Source organism: Bactrocera latifrons, unplaced genomic scaffold (assembly GCF_001853355.1).
Source record: "Bactrocera latifrons isolate USDA-ARS-PBARC rearing strain unplaced genomic scaffold, ASM185335v1 scaffold_81, whole genome shotgun sequence".
Lineage (NCBI taxonomy): Eukaryota > Metazoa > Arthropoda > Insecta > Diptera > Tephritidae > Bactrocera > Bactrocera latifrons.
In genome coordinates this window covers 834402-860906 of record NW_017537501.1, presented here as the reverse complement: position 1 = coordinate 860906, position 26505 = coordinate 834402, and the positions used below count along the sequence as shown (strand labels likewise).

At 36.7% G+C, this 26505-nt stretch overlaps 9 protein-coding genes across 19 annotated transcripts in view; 5 read left to right on the top strand and 4 right to left on the bottom strand.

Moving 5' to 3' along the window:
• Positions 1–688, top strand: part of LOC108976885 — a 5794-nt gene extending 5106 nt beyond the window's left edge. Inside the window, exon 3 of the mRNA XM_018946277.1 lies at positions 671–688. Within this exon, the coding sequence (XP_018801822.1) occupies positions 671–688 (18 nt within the window). The remainder of the gene's footprint in view (positions 1–670) is intronic.
• The window catches only part of LOC108976923 (multiple epidermal growth factor-like domains protein 11), a 48573-nt gene extending 46389 nt beyond the window's left edge, over positions 1–2184 (bottom strand). For 7 of the 11 annotated variants that reach the window (XM_018946359.1, XM_018946365.1, XM_018946366.1 and 4 more), the window contains exons 1-2: positions 2016–2184; positions 1532–1832 (exon numbers count right to left, since the gene is read on the bottom strand). The gene's annotated coding sequence lies outside the window, so the exon portion shown is untranslated. The remainder of the gene's footprint in view (positions 1–1531; positions 1833–2015) is intronic. The other 4 variants (XM_018946360.1, XM_018946361.1, XM_018946362.1 and 1 more) reach the window with 4 other exon arrangements.
• Positions 2185–2426: 242 nt separating this feature from the next.
• Positions 2427–4189, top strand: LOC108976934 (adenosine 3'-phospho 5'-phosphosulfate transporter 2). Its single transcript, XM_018946380.1, has 3 exons — positions 2427–3454; positions 3523–3704; positions 3777–4189. The coding sequence occupies exons 1-3, from the start codon at positions 2669–2671 to the stop codon at positions 3940–3942; spliced, it is 1134 nt and encodes a 377-aa protein (XP_018801925.1). The 5' UTR covers positions 2427–2668; the 3' UTR covers positions 3943–4189.
• Positions 4190–4333: 144 nt separating this feature from the next.
• On the bottom strand, positions 4334–6391 carry LOC108976933 (ribonuclease P/MRP protein subunit POP5). Its single transcript, XM_018946379.1, has 4 exons — positions 6354–6391; positions 4932–5065; positions 4640–4877; positions 4334–4581 (listed from the first exon to the last, which is right to left on the bottom strand). The coding sequence occupies exons 2-4, from the start codon at positions 4949–4951 to the stop codon at positions 4402–4404; spliced, it is 438 nt and encodes a 145-aa protein (XP_018801924.1). The 5' UTR covers positions 4952–5065; positions 6354–6391; the 3' UTR covers positions 4334–4401.
• Positions 6392–6474: 83 nt separating this feature from the next.
• Positions 6475–10054, top strand: LOC108976929 (FGGY carbohydrate kinase domain-containing protein). Its single transcript, XM_018946377.1, has 7 exons — positions 6475–6966; positions 7896–8403; positions 8468–8846; positions 8904–9054; positions 9178–9252; positions 9330–9551; positions 9640–10054. Exons 1-7 carry the CDS (start codon positions 6784–6786, stop codon positions 9778–9780), a joined length of 1659 nt encoding a protein of 552 aa, XP_018801922.1. The 5' UTR covers positions 6475–6783; the 3' UTR covers positions 9781–10054.
• On the bottom strand, positions 9806–11457 carry LOC108976932 (mitochondrial ubiquitin ligase activator of nfkb 1). The gene is made up of 5 exons (XM_018946378.1): positions 11353–11457; positions 11110–11279; positions 10633–11046; positions 10343–10550; positions 9806–10232 (listed from the first exon to the last, which is right to left on the bottom strand). The coding sequence occupies exons 1-5, from the start codon at positions 11455–11457 to the stop codon at positions 10113–10115; spliced, it is 1017 nt and encodes a 338-aa protein (XP_018801923.1). The 3' UTR covers positions 9806–10112.
• A 1554-nt stretch (positions 11458–13011) lies between these two features.
• On the top strand, positions 13012–14897 carry LOC108976915. Its single transcript, XM_018946340.1, has 2 exons — positions 13012–13264; positions 13988–14897. Exons 1-2 carry the CDS (start codon positions 13232–13234, stop codon positions 14864–14866), a joined length of 912 nt encoding a protein of 303 aa, XP_018801885.1. The 5' UTR covers positions 13012–13231; the 3' UTR covers positions 14867–14897.
• A 1649-nt stretch (positions 14898–16546) lies between these two features.
• Positions 16547–17254, top strand: LOC108976920. Its single transcript, XM_018946349.1, has 2 exons — positions 16547–16626; positions 16694–17254. The coding sequence occupies exons 1-2, from the start codon at positions 16591–16593 to the stop codon at positions 17174–17176; spliced, it is 519 nt and encodes a 172-aa protein (XP_018801894.1). The 5' UTR covers positions 16547–16590; the 3' UTR covers positions 17177–17254.
• A 1936-nt stretch (positions 17255–19190) lies between these two features.
• LOC108976884 (major royal jelly protein 1) lies at positions 19191–26505 on the bottom strand. The gene is made up of 3 exons (XM_018946276.1): positions 25969–26505; positions 19396–20010; positions 19191–19319 (listed from the first exon to the last, which is right to left on the bottom strand). The coding sequence occupies exons 1-3, from the start codon at positions 26503–26505 to the stop codon at positions 19191–19193; spliced, it is 1281 nt and encodes a 426-aa protein (XP_018801821.1).

Below are 26505 nucleotides of genomic sequence, written 5' to 3'. Positions count from 1 at the left end.
AGCTGTGGTGAAATGCACTCATCGCATTTTGTTAGCTTTTGACAGTTTACACGCCTGTCCGTTGTTGGACCTTCTCTATAAATATACGTTCTCTGCTCGTACTATATGTACTGCAGTGCGGTTTTCATTTACATTATGGCATGCGGCATTGCTCTCACATGATGAACTAGTATTTCCCGTTTGAATGCATTACATTTTCTATGCATACGTCTGTCCAAATGTATGTATGTGTGGACGTGCGTCCTTCTCTTCTCAATGCCGCAAGCGTTTAGACACTCCCCAAGCGCACGATGGAAATGTTCTTTTTAAATAAAAACTATGCGGGCAGACACAATCAATTGAAATCAGCGACCGCTTGGGCGGTTTCTGAGGGGTGTTTGTTTATTTAATACATCAATATACATATGTATTTACGTATGTACCAACTTGTACCTACTGCGCACAGCATCTCCATAGAAAATTGTTATTGCGGTGGATTTTTTTTATCATGAGAAACAAACAAAAACTCACATGTAGTATGTCGGATTATGATTTATAAGGAAAATATTGTATATAAAATTTTTTTTATGATAAGGCAATTATAATTTAGAAATATTATGAACGTAGATAATATTAGCAAACAAATAAGTTTTTAAATGTAATGTTAATTAACTTGTACAACTTTGAACAGATTAACATGACGAATTAGAAAAACGTTTAAACGTCTAGTTGCACTTTGTACAGCATATTTTTCACAAATAACGATACATTTTTATCTACAAATAAAAACACGTAGTAATTTAAATATATTTCACAAAAAAACAAAAAAGCGCACAAAACTAACCAATCTTCTGCACGGAGAAACATTTAGCTCTTTTTCGTTCTTATGGGTTTAATTTTGACAGCAGCATGACATAGAATGCATTAAAAACGTACAGATAAACACATATACTTAAACACTCACCCACCCTCACATTAATTACGCCTCTGTCCCTTTAAATTCGCCCTATTTTAAGGTCATTATATATTTACATACTTACATACATACATACATACATAAATGGTACACGCATACTTAAAAGGAATCTATGCACAAGCATATGTGCAGAAGTATCTTTTAGTCGTGCTTCTAAGCGAAAGCCATGAGCTACATATAGCACATGCATACAAACAAACAAATACATTAAACCACTTGTACCCGATAAAGACGTACGCAAGAACAGAGTAATTTAAAAAAATAAAGCAAAAAAAAAACACTATCTAAAGAAATCCAAGCAGAATATAAAGAATAAACAAAATGGAGAAAATACTTTGTTAAACGAATGGAAAAGAAGTGGAATGGCGAAAGCGATTTTTTAATTGACTGGGCTAGAGCACTTAATTACCTAAAGCGTAAACTGTGGAGAAGCAGCTCTTTTCGAAACAAATAACTTGATTGTTACATATGGTTGCAGAAGGAAACTAAAAATTTGCAAATAGTTATGTGATAATGCATATTTTTCGGGTTTAATTTCGTTAGGTAACTACTTATAGGCATAAACAAGACACCTACCTTTACTTCATATCACAAGTAATGCTTCTGTAATATAATGATAATGTATTCACTTAGCATTGGTTTAATTGTTTTCATAAAAATATCTTTATTGATATTTTAATATTTCGTTTACTTTGAAAAAAATTGCTTTCTCTTTGCATACATTAACACTTTTCACCAATCTTTTATTGACTTATTAGTAATTTCGCATTATTTATGCATTACAGCATCATCGCAGATTTTTTTCAGCAGCAACAAAAAATGACACTAAACCGGTTTTCCACAGCTTTTATATTTGATATATAATATAAAACTCCAACTAGAAAAAAGCAATAAACACAAACCAACTCAATTAAATCAGATTATAACAATATATGTATATGTATTTTCACAACACAATTTAGTTATCAGCAACATTATATTAATTTAGTAGCATTAAAACCACAAATCACTGCCCAATGCGCAATTAATTAATAAAATTTGGTGAAACGAAACGACCAACCTGTTATAGATAGAAGAAAATTTATTTTACCGATGTTTTCGCACACTTACAAGCATAGTCGTTTTACTTCACGCACTCAAATTGAAACTAATTACTCAACTATTTATTGTACTTGTTAACTTTTGAGTCGTGCGAAATATTAAACTGCATTCACTCAACCGATCAAAGAACAAACTGAAAATATATGATAATATCCCATTTGACATCACTGTCAGTTTATTCTTCGTCTTTCCTTTCTCAATTTTCTCCAGTTCATATACATAGGTTGCCACATCAATTTCGGGTGAAGTAAAATTTATTAATTATTTGCGGTGGTATATTAAAAATATTAAATTAAATTATAATGGCTATTCTATATTTTATTATTAAAATATTTAAAATCAATTGATAAAAGGTGATTAATTCTAAAATTCATTTTAATAATCGAACACACCGATTCAGAACAACACGCTTAATATCAACGTGTTTTCGGCCCTTAGTAGAACATCTTGAATAATCGAATTTCGAAGTTAGAAGGAATGTAAATGTGGCGGTTGATAGGTAAACAAAGATTTTGCTTAGAATTCATTAGCATATAAAAAGTTTTTGCCAACAATTTGCCGGTGATGAAAAGTGCGTTAATGAAATTGAACAAAATATAGAGTAGCTTACAAATGGCGTCGGTTAAAGTGAATAGTAACGGCAGTAAAACATCAACCGACTCCGATAATCCACCTGAATTGCGAATTCTTTGCTTTAATCTTACCTACTACAACCGCACCACACAATTCCTTTTGAGCTGTGCAGGTGTTTTTGTGTTATACCTTATTTATGGGTATCTGCAGGAATTAATTTTTACGGTTGAAGGTTTTAAGCCGTACGGATGGTTTCTCACACTTGTCCAATTCGGTTATTACATTTGTTTCGGTGTAATTGAACGTGATCTAGAGACTAGACGTAGAGCTCAATTACTACCAGGAGGTAGTGTTGAGACATCTGATCGTCGTATACCAATGCGTACTTATTTTCTACTAGCCGCACTAACACTCGGAACTATGGGACTGTCGAATTCTAGTCTGGGCTATCTTAATTACCCCACGCAGGTGATATTTAAATGTTGCAAATTGATACCAGTATTGGTGGGCAGCATCTTGATACAAGGAAAGCGTTATGGGCCACTTGATTTTGCTGCTGCCTTCGCCATGTGCATTGGACTGGCCTGGTTCACGCTAGCCGATTCGCAGGTCTCACCGAATTTCGATCTTACCGGTGTCGCTATGATATCAGCGGCACTGCTTTGTGATGCAGCTATCGGAAATGTGCAGGAAAAAGCAATGCGCGAACATAAAGCATCCAGCAGTGAAGTTGTGCTTTATTCTTATGGGTTGGGCTTTATTTACCTTCTGGTTATACTGATGGTGACTGGTAATTTTTTCAGCGGTTTCGCCTTTTGTCTTGAGGTTAGTTTCAGAGAAAATTTCATATACATATATTAAATAATTATAGTTCATTCTTTTTTGCATTCTAGCACATAGTGGAAACTTTTGGCTATGGCTTCTTTTTCAGTTTATCAGGTTATCTGGGCATCCAGTTTGTGTTGGCTTTGGTGCGAAGCAGTGGCGCGCCAGTAGCTGCCACCGTGACGACAGCAAGAAAAGCTGTAACAATCGCATTATCGTTTGTTTTCTTCAGCAAACCATTTACCTGGCAGTAAGTTAAAAAATACGAGAAAAGCGGCATAAACATACTAAATAAAACTAAAATATTATTTTCTACTTGCAGATATCTCTGGTCCGGTTTAGTGGTTGTGTTGGGCATATATTTAAATGTGTACAGCAAAAAACACAAAATGACTATGCGAGATTTTCAACAAAAGTTCAAGTATGCGCTTAATGCCTTCAGAGTTTGGGAGCGTTCTTCAAGCCGCAAGTTCTTAGTAGAAGTTTAGGCGTGTAAAAATTTATTAATATCTTTCACGTGAAAAGGTACATTAATTAGTTAATTTGTAAATCTTTGTTACTATAACGATACCAAAATTAGTGTAGCAATTGCGAGTAATTCAATTTGACAACAAACTCTTTTTAGCTGTAGTTTTGGCTTTAGCCCGTAGTGAGTAATATTAATAGTAATTAATATATTTTGTGAGATAAAAAATGAATCAAATGTAAAATTCATTTAAATAGAAATTTATAGTATACATATGTATGTATTACCAACTAGAAAGCACTTTATTTATTTCGGTGCTTTATTAAATTCATATACCACCTAAATATGTATGAATGTAATATTTTTCTTATAGCTTTAGACTACCATGGGTGTAAATAAAAACAAAAAAAAAATATAGAAAAAAGTAAATTTATTTACTCTACGATAAATTGTTAATTGCTATGGAAGCGCATCAACGTTGCTACTGCTCTAGATCGAATTCCATAACACGTTTGATGAAGTCCTTGCGTTCTTTCGCAGACGCAATTTGACCCACCATTTCGTCCAAAAATCTTTGCTGGTGATTTATTATGAATTTGTTGCAATGTATTATAGTAGCACCGACGTAGAGCGTATGGAATTTTGCACGCACATCTCCGATCTACATATTAGGATAAATATTTATTTTCTTTTAGTGCCACTTATACTCATGTACCAACCATAGTTATCAACGGCAGCGTACTCGTCAAGGTACGATGTGATCGATGTAAGCATCTCATTATGGCTATTTTTGTGCGTTCATTACAGTATTTCACGCGAAAACCATGTTCCACAGTCCCTAGCCCATAGTCACCGTAGTACTTTTTCACATTGCGTAGCACAGATTTTGCTAGTACGGCATCGTCAATTTTTAGTATATTCGTCGGTTTTTCTGGCACTATTCTGACTACTACATAACTAAAAATTGTTAATATTTAGATGAGTATATAAGGTATTTCATTAATTATTTACCGATTTTTGATCCTCACCATTTTTGTTAGAATATCACGTTGATTTGTTGATTTTCGAACATAAACATAAATCAGCTGTTTCGTAGTCAGATAGCGAAGGTTGCCAGGTCTTGAATTAAAAGAATCTGGCGAAAACTTTAAATTTGAATTAAAACACAAAAAACGTTAACCTTGATTGCGGAGAAGTTAGAACGCCCTTCACAAATAAAATATATAATATAACATATATACAGAAAGACAGTAGGGCAGACAGACGGACATTGCTAAATCGACTGAACTCGTCAAGCTGATCATTTATATACATACTTTATAGGGGCTTTGATGAATATAGCTTCAAACCAAATTTAGTCTTTCAAGCCGAAATTGTTGGCATAGCAGAGAAGGCGTCAAATGGGCTTCTGCTGTAACCAGCAAATCCATAAACCTTCAAGTGGACAGCGAAGCAGCAATTAAGGCTATTCGTAGCTCCTATATTAAAGTTCACGGTTTTAAGTTATGCAAAAAGACAATAACTAGACTCGCAGTGTAACTCGTTAAATATCATCAAAGAAGGAAACGAAAAGGCAGCCGATTTGGCCCGGCGGACCCCATCTTCCTTCAATGGTTGTTTGAAGGAATGTACTCTAGAGGAGCACCGAGGTAATTGGAGCACTAGCAAAAAACGGTATACCACACAGTTACTTTGCGGTAGCGTTAATAGTGAGTAGACCAAAAAGCTACTATTTCTAAGCAAAGGTGAACTTAGTAATATTGCTAAGATCCCATTTTCAGAGAAAGTGATCTACAAAAAATACACCACGGTCAAACTACGTAAATCTTTCATTAGTGAACGCGGGTTTGTACTTACCTCGGGACCAATTGCCGAAATATTCAAGATGTAACTTTACGAAATTAAAAGTATTACGCCGTTCCCCCGAGAATCGAGAAGTGGAATGGAATCCAAATTACTTAAGTGATATTTTCGGTCGTTACAACAACGACTAAGGGATTAAAAAAGTTTCCACAAAGGTAAAATACCGTTAGGTTTGAAAATTTACGTATAATCACTTTAACCGGAATCGCTACCGATACTTTCTGTCGTGTATAACAACCTGGGCGCATGTAATGGAAGCTGCATTGATATTTTATATGTTCAAATAAAAGCTTAAACGTTTTATACACTAGCTATAGCACATAGGAGTGAACATATGTGGGAATAATTGTAATGAAGCTCTTAGCTGCCACCAGTTTCTCAAAGCTGTGTACAATTAAACACTTCTGCCCATATCACTTGCATGGGGAGCAATTTATGAGCTCTAAGAGTGATTAACTAATATTTTCAATTTATTTACGCTCTTGTCTACACTTCTTTGATAGCCCCCTACGTAGAGCAGGTGCCACCGGTACATCGCACGAATACACTTTGAGCTCTATGAGTACTTACTGCGATTACATCAGATTGTGGCAAATTCCTAAATTTTCTCTTTCAATAAAAATATAGAAACAAAAGGCAATACATAAGCTTGTACGCGATAATTACTAATAAACTTAATAATTAAATAATAAACTAGTTAGTCTAGATCTACTTTATCAATATATTTTAGCTTAAATATTTTGACGCAAATTTTTTGACTGATAATGCTTTAAAACGAAACTACAACATGGCAAAAGGCGTGTAGCAGCAGGTTAATCGAAAGCTAGAAGTTCTCAACATTTTCAGATCGCTGACACCAGTCGGGGAGTTAAGTAGTGTACTATTGGTGGACATTATAAGTAAAAATTGCGTATATATTTGAAAAAACACTTAGACCGGTTTTTAACGTTTGCTTTGCGTCACCTGAGGAATATTGATAACACGTTTCACATAGCTCGAAATGACCGAAACGTTCTTTGTAGGTGTTGATATAGGCACGGGCAGTGCCCGTGCTGCACTGGTCGATTTGAAGGGAAAGGTATTGAAGCAGTATGTGAGACCAATACAGACTTGGAATCCCGAGCGCGATTACTATGAACAATCATCCGAGGATATTTGGAGTGCAGTGTGTCATTGTGTGAAGGTGAGATGAAATTGAGCGATATTTGCAGCAAAAAAGACAATCCATAAGTAAGGTTTAAATATCTACTAACCCATTTAAAAATATATAATTAAAAAAAAATTCAAAAACTAGTTAGAATAACTTTTGGAAATCCTCTACTTAGTTTAATGAGAATGCGGTTAATATTTGAATTTTTAAACAAAAGATTAAACGCAGGAGTCAAATTTCAACTTTTCCTAAGATTAGATGAATTAGTGTCGTTGGTATATTATATTGTTTTGTGTTTTGCCGATAAAGAGTGAGTTTAACCTTCGTGTATAACCTTTATATTTTGATTACAGTGATTATAGACAATTGTTTACGAATACGATGGAGAAAATGTTGCATTTGTTTGATTTGTTGATAACTTGAAGTGTAATAATAAAATAAAATACATTATGTAAATATAATAAAACACAATAGTTTTTGAAAGGTGTTAAAAATAAGAAAAACACGTTAGCTTTGGCAGCACTTTTCACCGGTACTTTTTTAATAACAATCCTTAAAATATTAACTTTATTTTGATCAAACAGTTTGTATGGCAGCTATATGCTATAGTGATCTGATCTAGAAAATTTGCTCGGAGATTGCACCGCAATAATCGGTGTCCAAGTTTCGTGAAGACATCGTATAAATGAAAAAGTTTTCCATACAAGAACTGTATTTTAATCAACGATTTTGTATGGCAGCTAGATGCTATAGTCGTCCGATCAAAAAAATTTGGTCGGAGATTGTACCGCTGCCTTGGTCAATAATTCATGCCAACCTTATTTTCAATTAAATTTTCTGACCAACCCATCTTTTGTATTTCTGAGTTATTCTAGCTTCGGTGAAAACGAAGTGTTCCATACTATATTGAATTATTTTTTCTAATAAACTATATACTTAAATTCTACAAAATATTTTCGCAGGAAGTCACAAAAGACGCCAAGAAGGAAAGCATTAAAGCTATCTCCTTTGATGCCACCTGCTCCTTGGTGATATTGGGCAAAAATGGTGAATCTCTCACTGTCAGTCGCACCGGCAAAAGCGAGCAGAATATCATATTGTGGATGGATCATCGTGCACATGCCGAAGCCGCGCTTATTAATGCGACCAAACACGAGCTGCTGCAATATGTCGGCGGACAGGTGTCACTGGAGATGGAAATACCGAAATTATTGTGGTTGAAAAAGAATCTACAAAGTACATGGAGTAAAGTCTGGCGTGCCTTTGATCTGCCCGATTTTCTTACATGGCGCAGCACCGGCGTTGACACGCGCTCGCTATGTTCGGTGGTTTGCAAATGGAATTATGATGCTATGAATATGCGTTGGAGCGCAGATTTTTTAAATCAAATCGGCTTGAATGATTTATGCGCAAATGATTATGAAATAATTGGACAGCGTATCTGTGAGCCGGGTTCGGCGGTGGGCACAGGTAATTAAAAACTAATTTTTAAACACGTATCTAAAGCAATAAAATTTATATCGTTACACAATAGGTTTAACAGCGCAAGCTGCCAAAGAGCTCTCACTACTGCCTGGTACAATCGTTGGCACCTCGCTAATTGACGCACATGCCGGTGCGTTGGGCATGTTTGGTTGTCGTGCCGCATTGGAGGCGAGTGATAAGCCACTGGAAGCAGCATTGGAGAATCTTCAAGGCAAATTGGCGCTTATATGCGGCACATCCACCTGCCACATGAGCTTGACACGCGAACCTTGCCTGGCACATGGTGTGTGGGGTCCTTACCGCGGTGCCATACTGCCGAATTACTACCTCAACGAGGGTGGTCAGAGCGCTGCTGGCATATTATTGGACTTCATTGTAAAAACGCATACAAAATATGCCGACATACAAGCGAAATTAGGCAAAAATGAGTGAGTTCGCATGGTTTGGCCTTTGTTGCAACGTTTTTGGTGCCTTTTACATTTCAGGCACATATATCAATATTTAAATAATCTCTTGGAGAAGATGCGTTTGGAACGCGGTTACGATGATATTTGCTTTCTGACCAATGAATTGCATGTTTGGCCAGATTTTCATGGCAATCGTTCGCCTATCGCTGATCCCAATTTGAGAGGCATGGTAAGTATTTAGTACCTTTTTGCCTATGTAATAAAAGTGTCAATCAAATATGTTTGCTTATACAACTTTCACCATATAAAAATATTACATTAACTATCGTCATTTAATACTTAATTAATTTAGATATCAGGTCTCAATATGAACGCCGATGAAGAGTCGTTGGCGTTCTTATATTTGGCATTTGTGCAAGCATTAGCTGTGAGTAACATCATTATTTATTTATAAAAAATGAAAGCACTTGAACTCTATGTTTATGCTCATTTTTCTATCAATAGTATGGCACCCGTCACATTATTGATAACCTCGTCGAGAAATATAAGCGTGTGCCCTACAGCAGTATGCTGTTTTGTGGTGGCCTAGCAAAGAACAGCGTGTATGTGCAAGCACACGCCGATATCTGTCAATTAGCCGCTGTGATACCAGATGAGCAGGAAATGGTATTGGTCGGCGCCGCCATGTTGGGCGCATGTGCCGCTAACGTTTATGGAAATTTAGAGGTAGGTGACCGAATTTTTTCGTTCATATAATGAAGAAAATATGTTTTATTCTTATTTTTGCTCTAATCTTTTTTGAATGACATTTCAGGCTACATCGAAGGAAATGGGCGGCACTGGTGTACTGTTAAAACCGAAAAAATCCACTGCGGACTATCACAATCGCAAGTATCGAGTGTTTCTGCAAATGCTTGAAGATCAACGCAAATACAAACAAATAATGGAAAAGTAAAACCGTTATAATAAAGACTTAACAATTTAATTTTGTTTTTATGCATTTATTGTACCGTTTTTTGTTTGAAATTGTACCTACATAACGGCACTTTACTACTACACACACTTGTTTGTACCTTAATACCTTCCAAAGATTTTATAAATTGTTACTATGCCATGAACTAATTAATTATTAAATAAATTAAGTTTTGTTACATTTGTTGCAACAAGTCAAAAAGTTGTGCCCGCACTTAATGTAACTAATCACTTTATTGCAGCGTGTGCAATGCAGATTTTACGATGTTTATATACTAGTATGTAAGTATAAGCAACCATTGTTTTGATTTTATATTAAGCGATGAAAGCAGCAGCTTTTGTCGCAATTTTGCCACGGCATACGGGGCAAGTAACACGAATCTTTTCGGAGCAGTCTTCACAGATGCACACATGTCCACAAGGCAATATTATCACCTGTAAAAATAATATTTAAACAAAATGTCATTTCTTGGTATAAAAAATGTAAACAAAAACGCATAAATGACAGTCCTGTACAATAATTTACTTTGTTTACACTCACTCACCTCTTTGGGATTCGTTGAGCATACCACACACAACTGCTCAGTGGTAAGATTGAGTGGTCGTGTACGGGCGCGCCTCTCACGCCGCTCCTTCTCTAGAGTTTCTTTGATTTTTCGTTCATCACGTTCTTGCTTCTTTTTGTTGTACAGTTTACGTACTATGTAACCAATTAGTATAGCTGAGATTGTGGAGCAGACAAAGATTTTAACGCTACCAAACAAAAAAATATGATTCTTTAAAACTATACAAATCAAATAAAAAATGAAAGCTGCGGTTGAACCGTAACACTTACAGCATGGATGATTTAGCCTCTTCAAATTTCTTAATTAATGTAGATTTGGTAGCGGTCGTTAAAAAGAGTGGACCCACTGGCGATGGTTGCAAACGTAACGTTTTACCATCTAACTCCAATTCACCAATCGCTGTAATGAAACTACCATCACGCAACACTTCTTCGGTTGTCTGCAGACCTTTTTGTCTGACACCGGAGAAGAAGCCGAAAACATGATCGAAAAACGAAAGCGAGGAAGGCTCATAATTGTCATACACCACATCCAAATCAAGCACAGCAGCGCTTAATGCATCAATGATTTCAACGCCACTTTCGTTGTTGCGCAACTCAAAAGGCATTTCGTTCGACGACACATGTATGAGTTTGCGTTGTTCGGTCCAGAAACCGGCAAAGCCGCGCGTTACGCGATGTTCACTAGAAATTGAAAAATTCTAAATTATTGTACAACAACAATAGCGTTAAAATAATTGTTATCACCTCAGTTTGATTATTTGCAAGACACCAGTTACGGAAGGCGACATAACACTGCGCATAGGCACACCAATTGGTGTGACCGTGCCGCGCACCACAGCATACGGTATCTTTTTATCCTTTTGTGCCGCCACATATTTCTTGAGATCACTATCTATAGCCAGTTGTGGTGCAGCCTGGAAAGCATAAAGCACATGCGATTTATGTGAAATTTCTAGCTCACTATCAGCTGTTGGCTACTGCACTAACCTTGAGACAGTTCACATTTTGCTTGTAGGTGACATATTCTTTAACACATATCCCTAATATTAACAAATCAACACCAAGCGCAATTGATTCGTGCAGAAATTCCATGATTACTGCAGAAATTATTTAATTTTTTATGGAGCTGTCAGGTATATTTACATTTTTTACGTGAGAGTTGACAGAAAAACTGATATGAGTGAGGGAATATGTGGCAATAAGTGATGAATGTATTACATGAGAAAATGTCAATAATATGACACTATCGTAAGTGCTGCCAAACCATAATTTAATTAACGTATGGAATAATTATTTCTGTTTCCGCCAATTGTTTCTTTATGGTTATTGTTTCGTTTTAATATATTTGAATTTGTCTTTCGCGTAAACCGTATCTTGTGTTTTAAAATGTTTTATTATATAATGAAATCTTTTAAATATTGCTGTTATCTTAACAGAAATGTTAATAGAAGAATAATGTATAAACACATATAAAGGTAAATAAAGAAAGGTCAGGAAGGAAGATTGGTGATTGCATCTATCACTTTCGCAACTACAATTCCACATATTTTGGCTATTTTTTTTGCAGTTCCATTGACGAAAAGGCACTATCTTTGCTCAGCAATAAGGAAAAGAGCTAAGATTCCACCTCCAACCTCTTGGCAAATCGAAATATATGGAGTTTTTATAAGGCCATTTGTGAAGCTTTTGGAAAGAGTAAAGAGTGAACAGAGCATAGTAGGAAAAGGTAGATAAAATAAGTAAAATGAAAAGAAAATATTTTACGGGCGATCTGAGACCTGGGACATAAAAATGTTAGTTAAACTCAACTTTCCGGAAAGAAAAAAGTTTTTTGTTAAAGATAATAATAAAAATATACTTGATTATTTGAATTTTTAAAATAAAGTGTAATTTTATGTAAAAATTCTGGATTCACGAAAGTTCTAGATTGTTTTATTACCTACAACTTTGCCGTTTAACTTTCTACCACGAGGTACCGTTTTTTAACGCAATTCAAGCAACCCCTTTCTTTCCTCTTCTTGGCCACAGATCGAGGATAAAATAAATATTTTTATATTTTTTTATATTTATTATTATTTTATTTTCCTTTTCCATTAGGTTTCCTCCTACTACGATTATTTTGCTTTAAAAAATTATCGACTCTCATCAACATAGCGCTTTAGCACTGTAATATCGAACAAAATAAGTTAATATATCGTTGCTATGTGGTAAATAAATATATATTAAAATTTTAATTAGTGTAAATATTAACTCATGCTTCTTTTACACTTCTTTTACAGAATTTTATTAAAAAACCATTAAATGGTCTATTATTTGCTAAGCAAAGTGAAAAGTTATTTTGCCAAATAAACTTCGGCAATTATTCGTTACGACCATGCGCCTTCATTAGAGCCATCTCGAAGCATTTCGACATTTCGGCAATATAAATATTTAATCTAACTTTCTAAAGATTTCTCACGCCAGCGCTGCTTTGAATTTACTGATAGCGTTTAAAAGACAAACAAACCAAGCGCAGAATGAGTCATTATACATAACTACATGTATATATCTATCTACTTATCGACATGCATATATTTCTCAATAAGAATATGATGGCCTATAAGTATTTTATTGAGCTTTTATTTGGGATGCTTGCAAGAAGTTGCTTCAGAGTGGTAAAAAACTTCGTAGGCGCAAGATCGTTTTGAAAAAGTTAACTCAGATAACGCGAAGAAGTTCAAAAAGTGTTTAATGTGCGAAATTTACAACGTTTGTAATTAGTGTTACTAAAAGCTAAATATTGTGTGTACTAAGAAAGTGTCAAAAAACAATTTTTATTCGAGAATTCAAATTAATAAAAGTACTACGATTTGGAATAAAGGAAAATATGAGATTTTCTAATACATATTCAGTGGTCGTGGTAAGATGCATGCGTGGCAAGAAAGTATACGTATACGAGTATATGATATATTAAAATACATATATAAAAATCAGCAGAGGGTAGTCGAACTATTTCCTAAAGGCTAAAATATATTCTTCAAATACAATTTTCTGAATAATTGTAAGATATTTATTTTGACTCAAAGTTTTGTGCGAGTTTAACTCCGAAATTCTGAGATCGGTAATAGAAGTCAGTGTAGTGGCGAATGGAAAAGTGCAACTGAAACCGTTATCGACCATTGAAAGCCGTAGTACAAAGCTTTTGAACACTTTAATGGATAAGCTGAAAGTTTTATGAAGAATCCTTTTTTAAATAGCCCAACTGAGGAATTTTGAATAAACTCGTTTTCTAGGATTTTTAATCTCGAAATATATCGCGATTATTTTGATATATAGCCTACTCATTTTAAAATAAGAACAACACGAAAGTAGAAACGAGTTAGAAACCTCTCTTTAAGCCTTTCGTTATTAAAACTAGAAGAAAATTTTTCGTAAGGCAAAGGCTCGGAGTTTTTTCCAGAGCACATCGAAGATGTCTTTAGATCTTTCTAAATTACCACTTTCTCTAGAATATTGGCCCTTTCAACAAACTTTTCATTGCATCCTTAGTCTTTAGTAATTCATATAAATATAACTAAAACCAATGCTTACCTCACTTTATCACTGAAATTTTATTTATTTTTTGTCCTTTTCCTCTCCCCAGTTCGGCAGCCTGCTGTTGGCGATGTGGTTCGCCTTGACTGCCTCGCAGATACAACCGCGTGAGACGAATACCTGTGAGGGTCGCCAGACTACCGGTAATATTTGTGAGTCATGCGAATTGCTGTCCACATGCGTGCGTAACTCCAGCGGTTGGATGACAATCCCCGTTGAGATATGCGACACCGCCAAGGGTTACTACTGCAATTCACGTGCCGGCATGTGCAGCAATTCGACCGGACCGTGTCATCCCTTCGCAATGGATGGCAATTTTCCATGCACCTCGCAGGGTATCTTCCCCGATCCGTACGATTGTCAGAAATATCACATGTGCTACTTTGCGGGCGTCACTCTGGTGGCGGTAACAATGGAATGTTACGGTAATAAGGCATTCAATGTGGCGACTGGTCAATGTACGGCCACACTGCAAGATTCCATCTGCTTGTTGCCGCAATTTCAATGTGACAATGTTGGCGATGCGCATCCATGGCCGAATAGTCCGAATGTTTTCTACATTTGTCGTGCGCTTTCGCAGCAAGATGAACGTGTACTCTATCCATCGCTTTATCGGTGTTCTGATGGTGAGGTCTTTAACGGTTATGGCTGTCAACAAGGCAACACACAATTGGATGTCACAACAAGATCTCCCACAGCGGTAACAACAGTAACAGCGGTTAGCGGTTCAGGTACTGGCAGTACCACAACGATGTCACCTTCCACTGGCAGATGTTTGGTGGCTGGTTTATCGGCCGATCCAGAAGATTGTACCAAGTACTATTACTGTTCGGCGGTGAATGGAGTTCAGCGCCGTCGCAGTTGTCCATCGGGTACTCATTTCAGTACTCGGTACGTGTCTTGTGTCTTGGGTGCATGCGGCAAGTAATTGTTTATATTCTTATATTTTGAGTAGTAAATAAATAATAAAAATAAAGAATTTGCTATAAAATGGTACTAACTTTTTGTGGCGAGGGATTATTATGTATAATGAGAAGATTGTACAGGAAAGTTGTGTAGCTTCAAAGCTACTGTGGACTTTAAATTTGTTGTTTTTATAACGGTTTTATAGTTAAGGTTCAGATAAATTGTCATCGAGGTCATCCAATGGTAGGTCCGTGCCATTTCGACGGCGATGGACCATAGGGAACCGGCTATCAGATGTGTAGGGTTAGCTGGACATGCAGAAAGGTGGTTAGATTCATGCGTGGACACGTTGCATGCTGGACGATGAAAGTGCACTTTTTTCTTCGACAAATAAGATTAGTTTTTAGATAGGCACTCTTATCTTGTGCTGGTGTTGACCTGATGTTGTCGGAGACCTCTCTGATTACTTCAGGCTCCAAGGAACCGACGATTGCCTGATAAATGGTGTGGTCATTCCTGTTGTTGCGTGACCCAAGCTGTGCTTCCACCTGATTAAACCACCTGATTGTTGAAGTTGTTTTGTATTATTGATATTTCCTACACCGAAACCCGTTCCAATGCCATCAACATTGCCGTCATCTAAATCACTATCCTCGCCTACATTATTTCCATCGGAACCAATTTCGACGCCAACCTCAGAGAAATAATCTGCCCTATCCCCATCCTTTACAACACCCATCTGGCGCCCATGTCATCACATTCTTTTTGTTGTTGTTGTAGCGGCAGAATTCTGCCGAGGTGACAGTCCTTGACCAGTTAAAAAATTCGGGTCCATTCCAGTTACGTAGACCCGACTGCCGTGAGAACAGCATCACGGTTCTCATCTGTCCTTCATCGCTATCTTCTTCAACATTTCCCACATTTCTGACTGGATCTTAACACTGTGACATTCTACTGCTCTGTTGATGGTCATGTGTCTTTCTGCTTGTAATCCGATTCCGAAAAGCATGTAATAATAAGCGAAATTGGAAATCTTCCAATGCTGGTACACTTTCCGAGATCTGCATATTCGAATATTCACACAGTGGGTATCTATCCAGAAAAGTTGTGGAGAGGCTCGTCTTAAAAACTGAATCGTATACATATTTAGGTTCATCAAACTATGTAGGAATGCAGGGTTCATTCCTGAAATTTTGACAGCTTTCAAGCTATATATTTTCTGTTGAAGGACAAGCTAATAATAACTCATAATGGAGATCTCTTGGAAAGCGGAATATCTTTTTGTTTTTTGAATATACTATATGTCTCTATATTTTAGGTCCAAATATGTAATGTTTCTCAGGGACCTTCCCAAATTTAATTTCCAATAAAGTCTCAAAATTTCCTTTTTTTTTTTTTTGTGGATCTCATGACCTTGATGTGTACTCCTTTCTTCAACCTTCTAAAGTCTTTAGGTTCCATAAATATTTATTTTACCTACAACCGAATCATGTCGAACATTGTACTATTATTTCATCGGACCCTGTATACCCGAATGAGTACAATCTGAGTTATAAAAAGTTAATTAATATTTTTAATCGCAACAAATTGTACAACGGTTAATTTCGACACATGTTCAGATAAATTTGGTAATATAACAATAACTAATTTAGTTTAATTTGCCATAAAAGCGAATCAAAATCCGCGAACCCATTAATTGCGAGCGCTACTAGCTTAAGCACGCACCAAGAGTGGGAATAACGGAAAATGTGGAGCACTTTCTTCACGAAACTTTGGATTTCGGTAAGTAGCGTTTTTCTCTTCGACCAACATTTAAATGAGAAGGCATATAAACACCACTCTTTTAAAGTCTCTTCTCACAGTCTGCATCACCACTTCAACACAGGCGTGGTTCCTACCTCAAGGCAATGGGGCCGGTGGTTTTGGTCTCAATGGCTTTGGCTCCAATGGATTTGGTTTCAATGGTTTCGGCTTCAATGGTTTTGGTGTCATCACCACCATGTCCGAATTTAAATGCCAAACGACCGGTCGCTTTCCCGATCCATACGACTGCCGAAATTTCTATGATTGCACTAGCAGCGGTACATATACGCGCCATAGATGCGGCCCTCTTAAACGGTATTCGGTTAATCAGCAAGGCTGTGTGTTCGCCTTCACCGTAGCTTGCTATAATCTGGCTGTTAGCTGCTCTGCTGCCGGTGATAAGGGCGCATGGCCTGGTGATGCCAGTATATACTACATCTGTGAGCTTAGTGCTACCAGTGGAAAATTAGTACCAATGCTGTTTAGATGCCCCCAAGGTTCAGTATTCAATGGTGCAGCTTGTGCATAAATTGGTGGAAGATAACTTTTTGTGACAGGTTTGTTGTAATTGTAGTGGATATAAATAAAATCTGAGAACTTAAAGAGAGATGGCTTCTATCACATGCTAAAAATGTGTTAATCAATTGTAATCTAAAAGGACCAATTTTTTAAAGTCAGCTTCGTTTGGTTAAAAGGCTGATATTCGTGAGATCACGAATAGTTCCACTTGGGCTGCTGTGTTTTTGTGTTCCACCCTAAACCAGAAAGCTTTCGCAACACCATAATTGTTGGTTGCTGACCAATGCTTATTGAGCTCGCGCGAGCCACATAGATCCAGTATTCGAGTGCATGAAGGTAACAGAACACCTGCTCCTTCCCATGCTGATGAGATTTGAGTAAGGCTGTCCTTTCAAGCGGGTTGCCGATGGGCTTTACAGTTTTCGACGATACCAGTGTGGCCCGACGCCCAGAGTGTTTAGGGTAGTTCCTTAGTGAGCGAGCTCAAGGTCTGTATAGTATCGGAGTGGATGCATAACTCTCTAGAAGAAGTCTCACTTTGTTGAAGTACGTCTGCTGCTACCTTATTAATTGTCACTTCTGCTTTAATGACACTACGTGGCCCCTCAAATCAGAGTTGATTGAGAGCTCCCGGCAGAAGAATTTTGATATTATTTTCCGAGGATCGGTCGACGCGTATTAAATCCATTTGACAGGTATTTTTTGCTCTCCTGTTGGTCAGTCTGCTGCTCATTTGTAGATTACATATTGAAGGATAAGAAGAGGGGAAGGACATTTTCGACTTGATCGTACATGGATTTGCGGACCGATGAATCCCCATGTCATCATACTCCGCAAAACAGTCTGTCAATGTCTCATTTCGAAAGAAATAAGGCTCGAAGATGCCGCCATACCAAATTTCTTCAAAAGAATTTGACTTAGCCCAATAGCCACAGCTGGCGTTGGACCAAAGAGAAGCTATCACTATTGGAAGGTGCGATGATAAATTCCAAAAGAACAAAAACACAATAGTAACCAAAGACCTTTCCTGTATAACGCTATTTCAAAAGTCTACATATCGAAACTGACCTTGTATAAGTTTGGATAGGTTAGATCGTTGGGTTGTAACTTGCACCAAAGTTATATCAATATCCCACTTGAACACCTGTGAATACTGGTCCTTTTTAATACCCAAAACTCTTAGATATGATTCATCAGACCCTTTTACCAGAAATTTTTTGAATCTGCTAATATTAATCCCAGCCAATTCGCAAGGTTTGCCGAAGTTGTATCTAACGAGATATTGCAACATCAGTCTAGAAAATGCTGGACTGTAACGAAGAAAATGCCTCAATGATTCCAAATCGCTTTCCTCCATATAGTTTTGCCAAAACCCTTCTTATAAGAACAGCAACAAGTGCGGTGAGATAAACTTTGCGAAAAGTAAGTAGTTTAGAGCACCTCTTACGGCACTCTGTTCTGGTTGTTGACCAGGGCTTACCGAGCTCAAACCCTAAAGTTGTATACAGTAACATAGTAACGCAAGGTTCCCAAATAACGTTACAGACTTTCTTCTAAAAGTGATCCAAATACCTTCATACTTCTTTAAGGCTTCACATAACGATCTTCCCAGTCAGTGATTATATCATATTATAGGTACCAAAAATCTTAATGTTTATTGATTAATTTATATTCTATTTCTTCTATATCTTCATATTAAAGCCCAAAATGTTATCAAAACAAATTAAATATTTATTTTAAAATATTAAAAAAAATATTTTTTTCCGTAAATATTCTTTAAAAATGTTCAACAGTTCAATAAGAATTGTTAGAAGAAAAGGAAGATAGTGACGATAGTACGAAAAAATAGCAATAAGAAAACTAAAAATATATCCAAAAATCAAATCAAAATACCGTGTTTCAAGAAAATCAGTCAAAAATGAAAAGCTTTATAAATAGACGGACATAAGTTACGAACTCCAAAAAAAAGTACATATTTAGAAACTTTAAACAATTTACTTAAAACTACATCCACATTTCGACCCTCAATCATCACATTGGCGCACTATGGGATGTAGAACAATCGATGCGCCATTACAACCCGTTCGCTCCGAAATGAAATCATGGAAATTGCTCTCCAAAACCCACATGAACCGCCTGTGACCGGGTAGCACCTGAAGTTTTAAGAAGAATAATACAAAATTTGCTTATCATTTCAGCTCCCAAATCATTACTATAATTACAACCAACCTGTGTCGAGAGACGACAATCACCACCATGTTGTACATCTTTTAAATTGGCTGCCTTGAAACAAGTCTCCGAGTTCCACATATAAATGTCGTTTTCACCCTTGTAACGGAAGAACAAGTTTGTGCCACCGTCGGCGCCGAGCAGCACCATTTGCTTGCCATAAGGTTTGGCGCCCACATCGACAATCGAACCAGCACCCTGTCCAACACGCAAATACTGTCCGCGTATGGAGTATAGGCGTGGAGAGCTCAAGTACGTAAAGTACAGAGTCGATGTACCATCCGGTGTGGCGGTGAGTGCCATGTAAAGCACGTCGGTGGTAGTTGGGGCAGTGGCTTTGGGTAAAACGATGCGATACGATTTATCGCCAGCTATATCGTAGACGAGTATGCTGCGTGCTCCCGCGTCGGCAACATATACGAAGGGCTTATTGTCCTTGGAGTAATCGACCACTATGAACTGCAGGCGAGACTCAGACGTTACGAGATCATTCATGTCGATGATCTTGACTACTTTGTTGTCAGCGGTGTTGATTGCTACGATTTTTGGGCCACAACGGCGTATCGGTTGCTCCAATGTGTTCACAAGTCCTACATCCAAAGCCCAGAGAAGACCCTGAAATGAGAAAAAGATGGGATAAAATTAAATATGTGGAGTTTCAGATCAAAATGAGCTTGCTGGGGAAAAAGGTAGTATTTAATTTTTCCTAGGTAGAAACTTATACTTACATGTATTTCGATTTAACCAAGCTTTATGACTAAGGCCTTGGATCTAATACTTTTATACAATTTGCTGGAGGGAACAGAAATCAAACACAGTACTTAAAATCCAATTACTAGAGCTCTTTTTCTCGCGATCCTCTCGTCGGATGCGTCCTATAACCTAACTTAACTATATGATCTTGTAAGAAAAGTTCTCAACATATCTGTTTTACACGTTAATGCGGTTTTGTGAACGCTTCAGTACATGGCAAGACATCCCAACTCCTACTGAACTAATTGCATTTTTTTCGCAAACGAACACTTTTTATCGTTTACGAAATCAAAATATCCACTCTGATGAATAGGCTTTATTTCTAAGAAACCTCGGAGACCTTATAAAGTCTACCTGTATATACGTGAACTTGTCCCTCAATTTATAAAATATCAATCTGAAATTGTATAAATGTCCCTTCTTCCCTAAGAAACTGTTCATTTGTTGGAACTGTCGATATCGGACCACTATAGCACAAAGCTGTCATACAGACTAACCGGTCCAAATCAAGTCCCTGTATGGAAAACTTTTTTATTTGTTGAGGTATCTTCCCCAAATTTGGCATAGATTAATATCCAAAGTATCGCTATAATCTCCGAATAAAATGTTTAGATCGGATGAATATAGCATACAGCTGCCATACAAACTGATCGATCCAAATCAAGTCCTTGTATGAAAAACTTTTTTATTTGTCGAAGTATGTTTCCGAAATTTTGGATATGTTATTATCAAAATCAGAACTACGATTTTCGAGCAAATTGTACAGATCGCATCAATGTGGCATATAGCTGCCATACAAACTGACCGATCCAAATAAACTCCTTGTGTGGAAAACTTTTTTATTTGTACAAGCATTTTGTCAAAATTTGGCACAGATTAATATCCAAAGCATCGCTACAATCTCCGAAGAAATTGTATAGATCGGATCAATATAGTATATAGCTGCCATACAAACAGATTGATCCAAATCAAGTCCTTGTATGAAAAACTTTTTTAGTTGTCGAGGTATCTTTCCCAAATTTGGTATAGATTAATATTTAAAGTCTCGCTATTATCTCTGAAAAATTTGTTCCGATCGAAACAATATAGCATATAGCTGCCATACAAATTGATCCTCTTTTATTCATAATGCCTTCACTTCATAATGTCAAATTCGCTTTCTAATTAACCAATAATTCCATTATCACACGTAAAATCGACAAAAATATTTTCTAAATTATTTTTCCAATATTTAAAATTATAAATTTTGCATTAATGCTTTAAACGTGCACAAACACAAACAAGCATACTTACACATACAGTTGCATAAGTGTGTGCTTGTATAACACACAATTGCTTGTATTCATACATTTTCCCAAATTTTATAATAAAATGTATATTTGTGTGCACTTGCCGCGCTCATATAATAATATTTCTGCATTTTCCACACCGAACAGCGACGTTTGGTCGAACGTCAGTCCGTTTTAATGCTGGCTGCCATTGTCATTGGCATTGTGGCCAAATGGCTGCATACAGTTAACGAGCAGTGAGTTATGAACGCCACACCCACACACCGCGTTTTAATTTACGGCCAACGCACCGTGTCGAAATATAGCGCCATGCTGACATACAAACACACACACATACATATATATATATATATATATAATATATACGTATGCACTTGCAATTGTTTTTGCATGCAATAGCTGGAATATATTAAATATTATGCCACGAAATTGCACATAACTGAATTGAAAATTTCTTGCCTCCGCATTTTCGTTGTCAGCAATCTGAATATTTTACGTAATTGTCAGCGTAGTTGCAGCTATTCTAAATTAGCACAATTTTCGAGTCCAGCGAATTGCGCATTTTGCGCAGGGTAACGCTGTACCCAGCGGTCTATTTTCGGAATTGAATTAAATTTATACACAAAATGAAATTTAAATAACCAATAAATGATTGTAACAGGTCAATTGAAAAGATCCCGGCCTAATATACAGTTGACGCTACTAGAATATGATTTTTAGTTAGTCATAACTTTCAAAAGACGCGTGTAAAAATTTCCTTAGTTTTTGAATTATATCTTTTAGAATGAAGCAACTTTTCTTATTGCCAAAAAATGAAAAAAAAATGAATGTCACGAGTTGCTAAAATACTGCAAAAAATATTGTAGAAGCAGAAACTTGACTTGATGACGAATTCTTGGGACCCTGACCCAGGAAAATCCACCAACAACGGTTGGCATTATTTGTTAGATATAGAAATCGATATACTATACATACATATGTATAAGGTCTAGTAAATCGAAATCTAATAATAATTTATCTAATCTACTTTTGTATTGAAAAACTTCTTCAGCCATGCTAGGATTGACGATCAGGAAAGTTTTGTTATTTGTTAAGTGGGATTTGCAGAGAATTATCTAATTCAGATACTTTATTATGTCTGTATGTCTGTCAGCATGAAATTTTACTAAGAATTTTAGATGAAATTTTCTCTTAAATCAAATATTTGAAGATTAGAAGTAAACGACCTCACGAATACATACATACACAAGTTAATTGCACTGAAAAGTAAATATATACTCAAAATAAATATTCTATTTAAATATTAAATAAAATTTCGCTTTCGATTTCAGCCAATCTGTCAATGACTGTTAAAATCTGCTTATTGCACTTAGTGACTGAAAAGTGGCAGACCGACGATGCGAATGAGATTCGAAGCTTTAAATTCGAACTGAAACTTTCAACTGTCATTTACCTAACTGTAAACATACAGACATACATATTTGTATATCTATAATATATGTGTAGATACAAATGTATTGATGTATAAGTGGATGCGCTTGTAGTGCGTTTGGGTGACTGAACCAAATTGAAATGAAATGGATACAAACAAAAACAAAAGCAAGTAATTCGATAAAGTTCAATACGAAGAGTGTTCTACTGCGAAAAGCGTCTAAGGAAACAGAGCATAAAGTAAAATAAAAAACGTAAATATTTAGCTAAGTAAAATAAATAATATTAATATGTTGGTTTTTAGGTATACATATGTACATATGTATGTGACTATGTATGCGTGTTAAGGTGTGTTCTTATTGATTCTGGTGATAGCTGGTACTAGCTGTTTGTTTAGCGTTATTTTTATTGTGTCAGTTACAGCCGAAATGTTTTTGATTCTATTTATTATTATGTTTTGACAAAAAAAAAATTAAATCAAATTAAATTAAATTAAAATTAAATTAAATTAAAATAAAGTAAATTAAGCTAAATAAAAAAAATCTTTGGCAAATGCGCCTGACTGCTGTCTCTTATACACATCTTTGGAAATTTTGTTGTATTTTTTCCATTTTGGCTACATATTTATATTTTACGCAATAAAATTTGAGCTTTGATATTTCACGAAAGTTCATAAGTTGTTTCGGTATCATCTTGTCATTTGAGTCTAGGTAAAAGCTTCTTAAGACGCAAATTTGTTTCTCAGAAAGCTTTACAAAATTGGAAAGCTGTCCAAAATCATATTGATTTGAATTTTTCTGAAATTCCAACGCAGTATTTCTCTTCCATACCGATATCGAAGTTCATCAGCCGCAAAGCTTAAAAGTTTTTTGATTTAGAATGTATGAAGACATGAAAAAATTTTGATAGATTCACACGGTAAACTTAAGCATACTCCATTCTTTAAAACTTTTATTCACTGAACCGAAATATTTCTGTAAGTCGTAATTGGTTGGTTTCTAGTTTTCACCACGGCTCATGCAAATCTTAAACTGTATAAAATCCTATTTGTATTGGCAATCGTGGATCAGCATGTAACGCCAAGGCTTCTCACAAAGTGTTCAAGGGTGCTTCAGACTTCCATAAATACTTAAGAATTGATATTCTAATTTTAGATGTGGTGAAAGGAATACCGATGAACGTGAACGCTTTGGACGCCCAAAAGAGTTTGTTACCGGAGAAAACGTTAAAAAAAATCCACAAAATAATTTTGTATAAAAGTAAGGCGAAGTTGTTCGAGACAGCAGATACACTAAAGATATAAACAGAACATGTACAACATATCATTCACGAATATTTTGGTATAAGCAAGCTCTGTGCAAAGTGTGTGCCGCGCGTGCTCACATTTGACCAAACACAAATACCAATTGCTGATTTCAAGCAGTGTTTGAAGATGTTGAAGCGTAATAAACCCGAGTTTTTGCAACGATATGTAACAAAGAATGAAACATGACTACATCATTTCACTCCGAATTCCAATCGACAGTCATCCAGGTGGACTGCAGATGATGATCTCGCTTCAATGCTTGAAAAAACACAACCGTCGGCTGGCAAGGTTTTGGCGCCAGTATTTTGTGATGCGCATGAAATAAATTTTATAGATTTTACCTTAAAAAAGCAAGGACCAACAACAGCGAATATTACATAGTGTTATTGGACCGTTTGAAGGACGAAATCGCCGAAATGAGACCACATTTTTAGTAAAAGAAAGTGCTGTGTCAGCAAGACAATGCACTGTGTTACAATTTAGAGAATTGTGAATCGAATCGCTTTCGTATTCACTTTCTGTTCTCAGAGCTCAAAAGAATGCTCGCTGTGAAGAAATGTTCGTCGCATGAAGAGGTGATTACCGAAACTGAGGTCTATTTTAAGGCAAAACACAAATTGTGCTACAAATATGGTGTAGCAAAGTTAGAGGGTCGCTATAAACGGTGTATTATCCATGAACGGAACCAAATTTTATTAATTAAAAATTAATTTTCCCCAAAAAAGAGTTTTTCTTATAGTAAACAGGGCACTTTTCAATTGATTGTTAAAGAAAATTTTTTTGTTTGATGAGAAATCCTTTTAATTCTTTATTAGCCAAGATGTAGATATGATTTCTGTGCAAATTGTTCAGATAGGATCACTATAGCATATAGCCGCTTTACAAACAGAGCAGTCGCAATGATCTCCGTGTATGAAAAACATTTTTAGTTTACAAGATATCCAAGACAACGGTATAAATTCAAAACTATCAAACGGTCAATCAACCGAAGTTCTTGTGTGAAAACTTATATTTATTATATATTATTTATTTGTGGAGCGTATTACAGCTTCGGTATTGCCGAAGTTTACAGCTCTTCTTCTTTTTCGTTGTTATTGTATACAAAAAGCAGTTGATTTATGTAAATAGTGATAATGTGAAAGTTTTCCTTTTTCTATGCAAAGCGGCTCGTCTGCGATAGCAAAGCATATGCCTCTTGGCCACTAGACTCGGACGAACACACACTGTCATACACATAGAGAGAACAAAAATAGTTACACGACTGCGATAAGAGCATAGCCCAGTGACAGGCACATCAGACCTTTTTGCATTAAACTAATTCTCGCACAACTTTTCTACTGAATTTTTCCTTTTTTTCTAGTAGTGGCCGACCGCCTTTCCTCTATACGCATACGCAATGGCTTCCAGCGGCAACAAAAAAAAAACAAACTTTGCAATTGTAATGTCAGATGCTATCGCCGCTTTGTGTGGCATGCTGACTAACCCCGCTCACCGCAGTGCCAACGGCTGTGACCTTGTCTGCAACGTCAAGGCGACAACACATAATTTAATATTGGCGGTCAGAGCACGAACACACACACACAAACATACATTTGTGGTTTATGCATATGTATATACTATATGTGAGCGTGTGTTGGTATATGTTGCATATGCTAGTTATTTGCTATAAATTAAATATTCACTAAATATGGCAGATAAGATAACTAACTAGATTTATTACCCCAAAGGGCCCTCGACACCGTCGATAGTACATTGGACATAATCGAGCAGCTCCCTTACGATGCATGTACTTACATTGGGATCCACAGCGATGTCGACGACGGACTGCAACGCCTGACAATTGCCCTCCTCCTGTATGGCCCAGCACGGATATGGCGCAATCTTGGCCACACACTGACCCCGCTTCAATTGCACGCGACCCAATGTGAATGGCGCACCATGTTTGTAGCGCGGCAGCGCCACAAACACGTCATCACGTCGCAGTTGGGCGCGCGTCACGATCACATTGCGCGGCACATATCGGCCGGATTGGACGTAAATGCTCTTGGTCGACTCGCAAGGCCAGTGCAGGTTGTTGCCGCTCAGCTGGAAGGTGAGTGCGGCCACTGCATTTTTGTCGCATTTACTGACATACTTGTTGCTGTTGTGGTGGCCGTAGCTGTCATAGTCAGCTGCGTTGTCGGCTACGTCAGCAGGGTCATTGTGCAAGTTGGTGGAGTAGGCGGCGTGGCACAGTGTGGGCCGTAGTAGTGTGGCAAGTGTGCCAGCAAAGAGTAGTAGCGTTAATTGCTGTTGTTGTTGTTGTAGGGTGTTGTGCAGCTGCAGTTGCAT

What these genes read in the sequence shown, in the direction of transcription:
- LOC108976934 (XM_018946380.1), top strand. Translation starts at nt 2,669, where the DNA reads ATGGCGTCGGTTAAAGTGAATAGTAACGGCAGTAAAACATCAACCGAC. An exon ending in GTTTCGCCTTTTGTCTTGAG is followed by an intron (nt 3,455 to 3,522) that starts GTTAGTTTCAGA and finishes TTTGCATTCTAG; the next exon opens with CACATAGTGGAAACTTTTGG. An exon ending in AGCAAACCATTTACCTGGCA is followed by an intron (nt 3,705 to 3,776) that starts GTAAGTTAAAAA and finishes TTCTACTTGCAG; the next exon opens with ATATCTCTGGTCCGGTTTAG.
- LOC108976933 (XM_018946379.1), bottom strand. Translation starts at nt 4,951, where the DNA reads ATGGTGAGGATCAAAAATCG. An exon ending in ATGGTGAGGATCAAAAATCG is followed by an intron (nt 4,878 to 4,931) that starts GTAAATAATTAA and finishes AACAATTTTTAG; the next exon opens with TTATGTAGTAGTCAGAATAG. An exon ending in CGCTGCCGTTGATAACTATG is followed by an intron (nt 4,582 to 4,639) that starts GTTGGTACATGA and finishes CCTAATATGTAG; the next exon opens with ATCGGAGATGTGCGTGCAAA.
- LOC108976929 (XM_018946377.1), top strand. Translation starts at nt 6,784, where the DNA reads ATGACCGAAACGTTCTTTGTAGGTGTTGATATAGGCACGGGCAGTGCC. An exon ending in GGGTTCGGCGGTGGGCACAG is followed by an intron (nt 8,404 to 8,467) that starts GTAATTAAAAAC and finishes GTTACACAATAG; the next exon opens with GTTTAACAGCGCAAGCTGCC. An exon ending in ATCCCAATTTGAGAGGCATG is followed by an intron (nt 9,055 to 9,177) that starts GTAAGTATTTAG and finishes TAATTAATTTAG; the next exon opens with ATATCAGGTCTCAATATGAA.
- LOC108976932 (XM_018946378.1), bottom strand. Translation starts at nt 11,457, where the DNA reads ATGGAATTTCTGCACGAATCAATTGCGCTTGGTGTTGATTTGTTAATA. An exon ending in AAAATGTGAACTGTCTCAAG is followed by an intron (nt 11,280 to 11,352) that starts GTTAGTGCAGTA and finishes TATGCTTTCCAG; the next exon opens with GCTGCACCACAACTGGCTAT. An exon ending in TTGCAAATAATCAAACTGAG is followed by an intron (nt 11,047 to 11,109) that starts GTGATAACAATT and finishes TTCAATTTCTAG; the next exon opens with TGAACATCGCGTAACGCGCG.
- LOC108976915 (XM_018946340.1), top strand. Translation starts at nt 13,232, where the DNA reads ATGAGATTTTCTAATACATATTCAGTGGTCGTG. An exon ending in ATACATATTCAGTGGTCGTG is followed by an intron (nt 13,265 to 13,987) that starts GTAAGATGCATG and finishes TCCTCTCCCCAG; the next exon opens with TTCGGCAGCCTGCTGTTGGC.
- LOC108976920 (XM_018946349.1), top strand. Translation starts at nt 16,591, where the DNA reads ATGTGGAGCACTTTCTTCACGAAACTTTGGATTTCG. An exon ending in TCACGAAACTTTGGATTTCG is followed by an intron (nt 16,627 to 16,693) that starts GTAAGTAGCGTT and finishes ACTCTTTTAAAG; the next exon opens with TCTCTTCTCACAGTCTGCAT.
- LOC108976884 (XM_018946276.1), bottom strand. Translation starts at nt 26,505, where the DNA reads ATGCAACTGCAGCTGCACAACACCCTACAACAACAACAACAGCAATTA. An exon ending in ACATCGCTGTGGATCCCAAT is followed by an intron (nt 20,011 to 25,968) that starts GTAAGTACATGC and finishes TTCTCATTTCAG; the next exon opens with GGTCTTCTCTGGGCTTTGGA. An exon ending in ATTGTCGTCTCTCGACACAG is followed by an intron (nt 19,320 to 19,395) that starts GTTGGTTGTAAT and finishes TTAAAACTTCAG; the next exon opens with GTGCTACCCGGTCACAGGCG.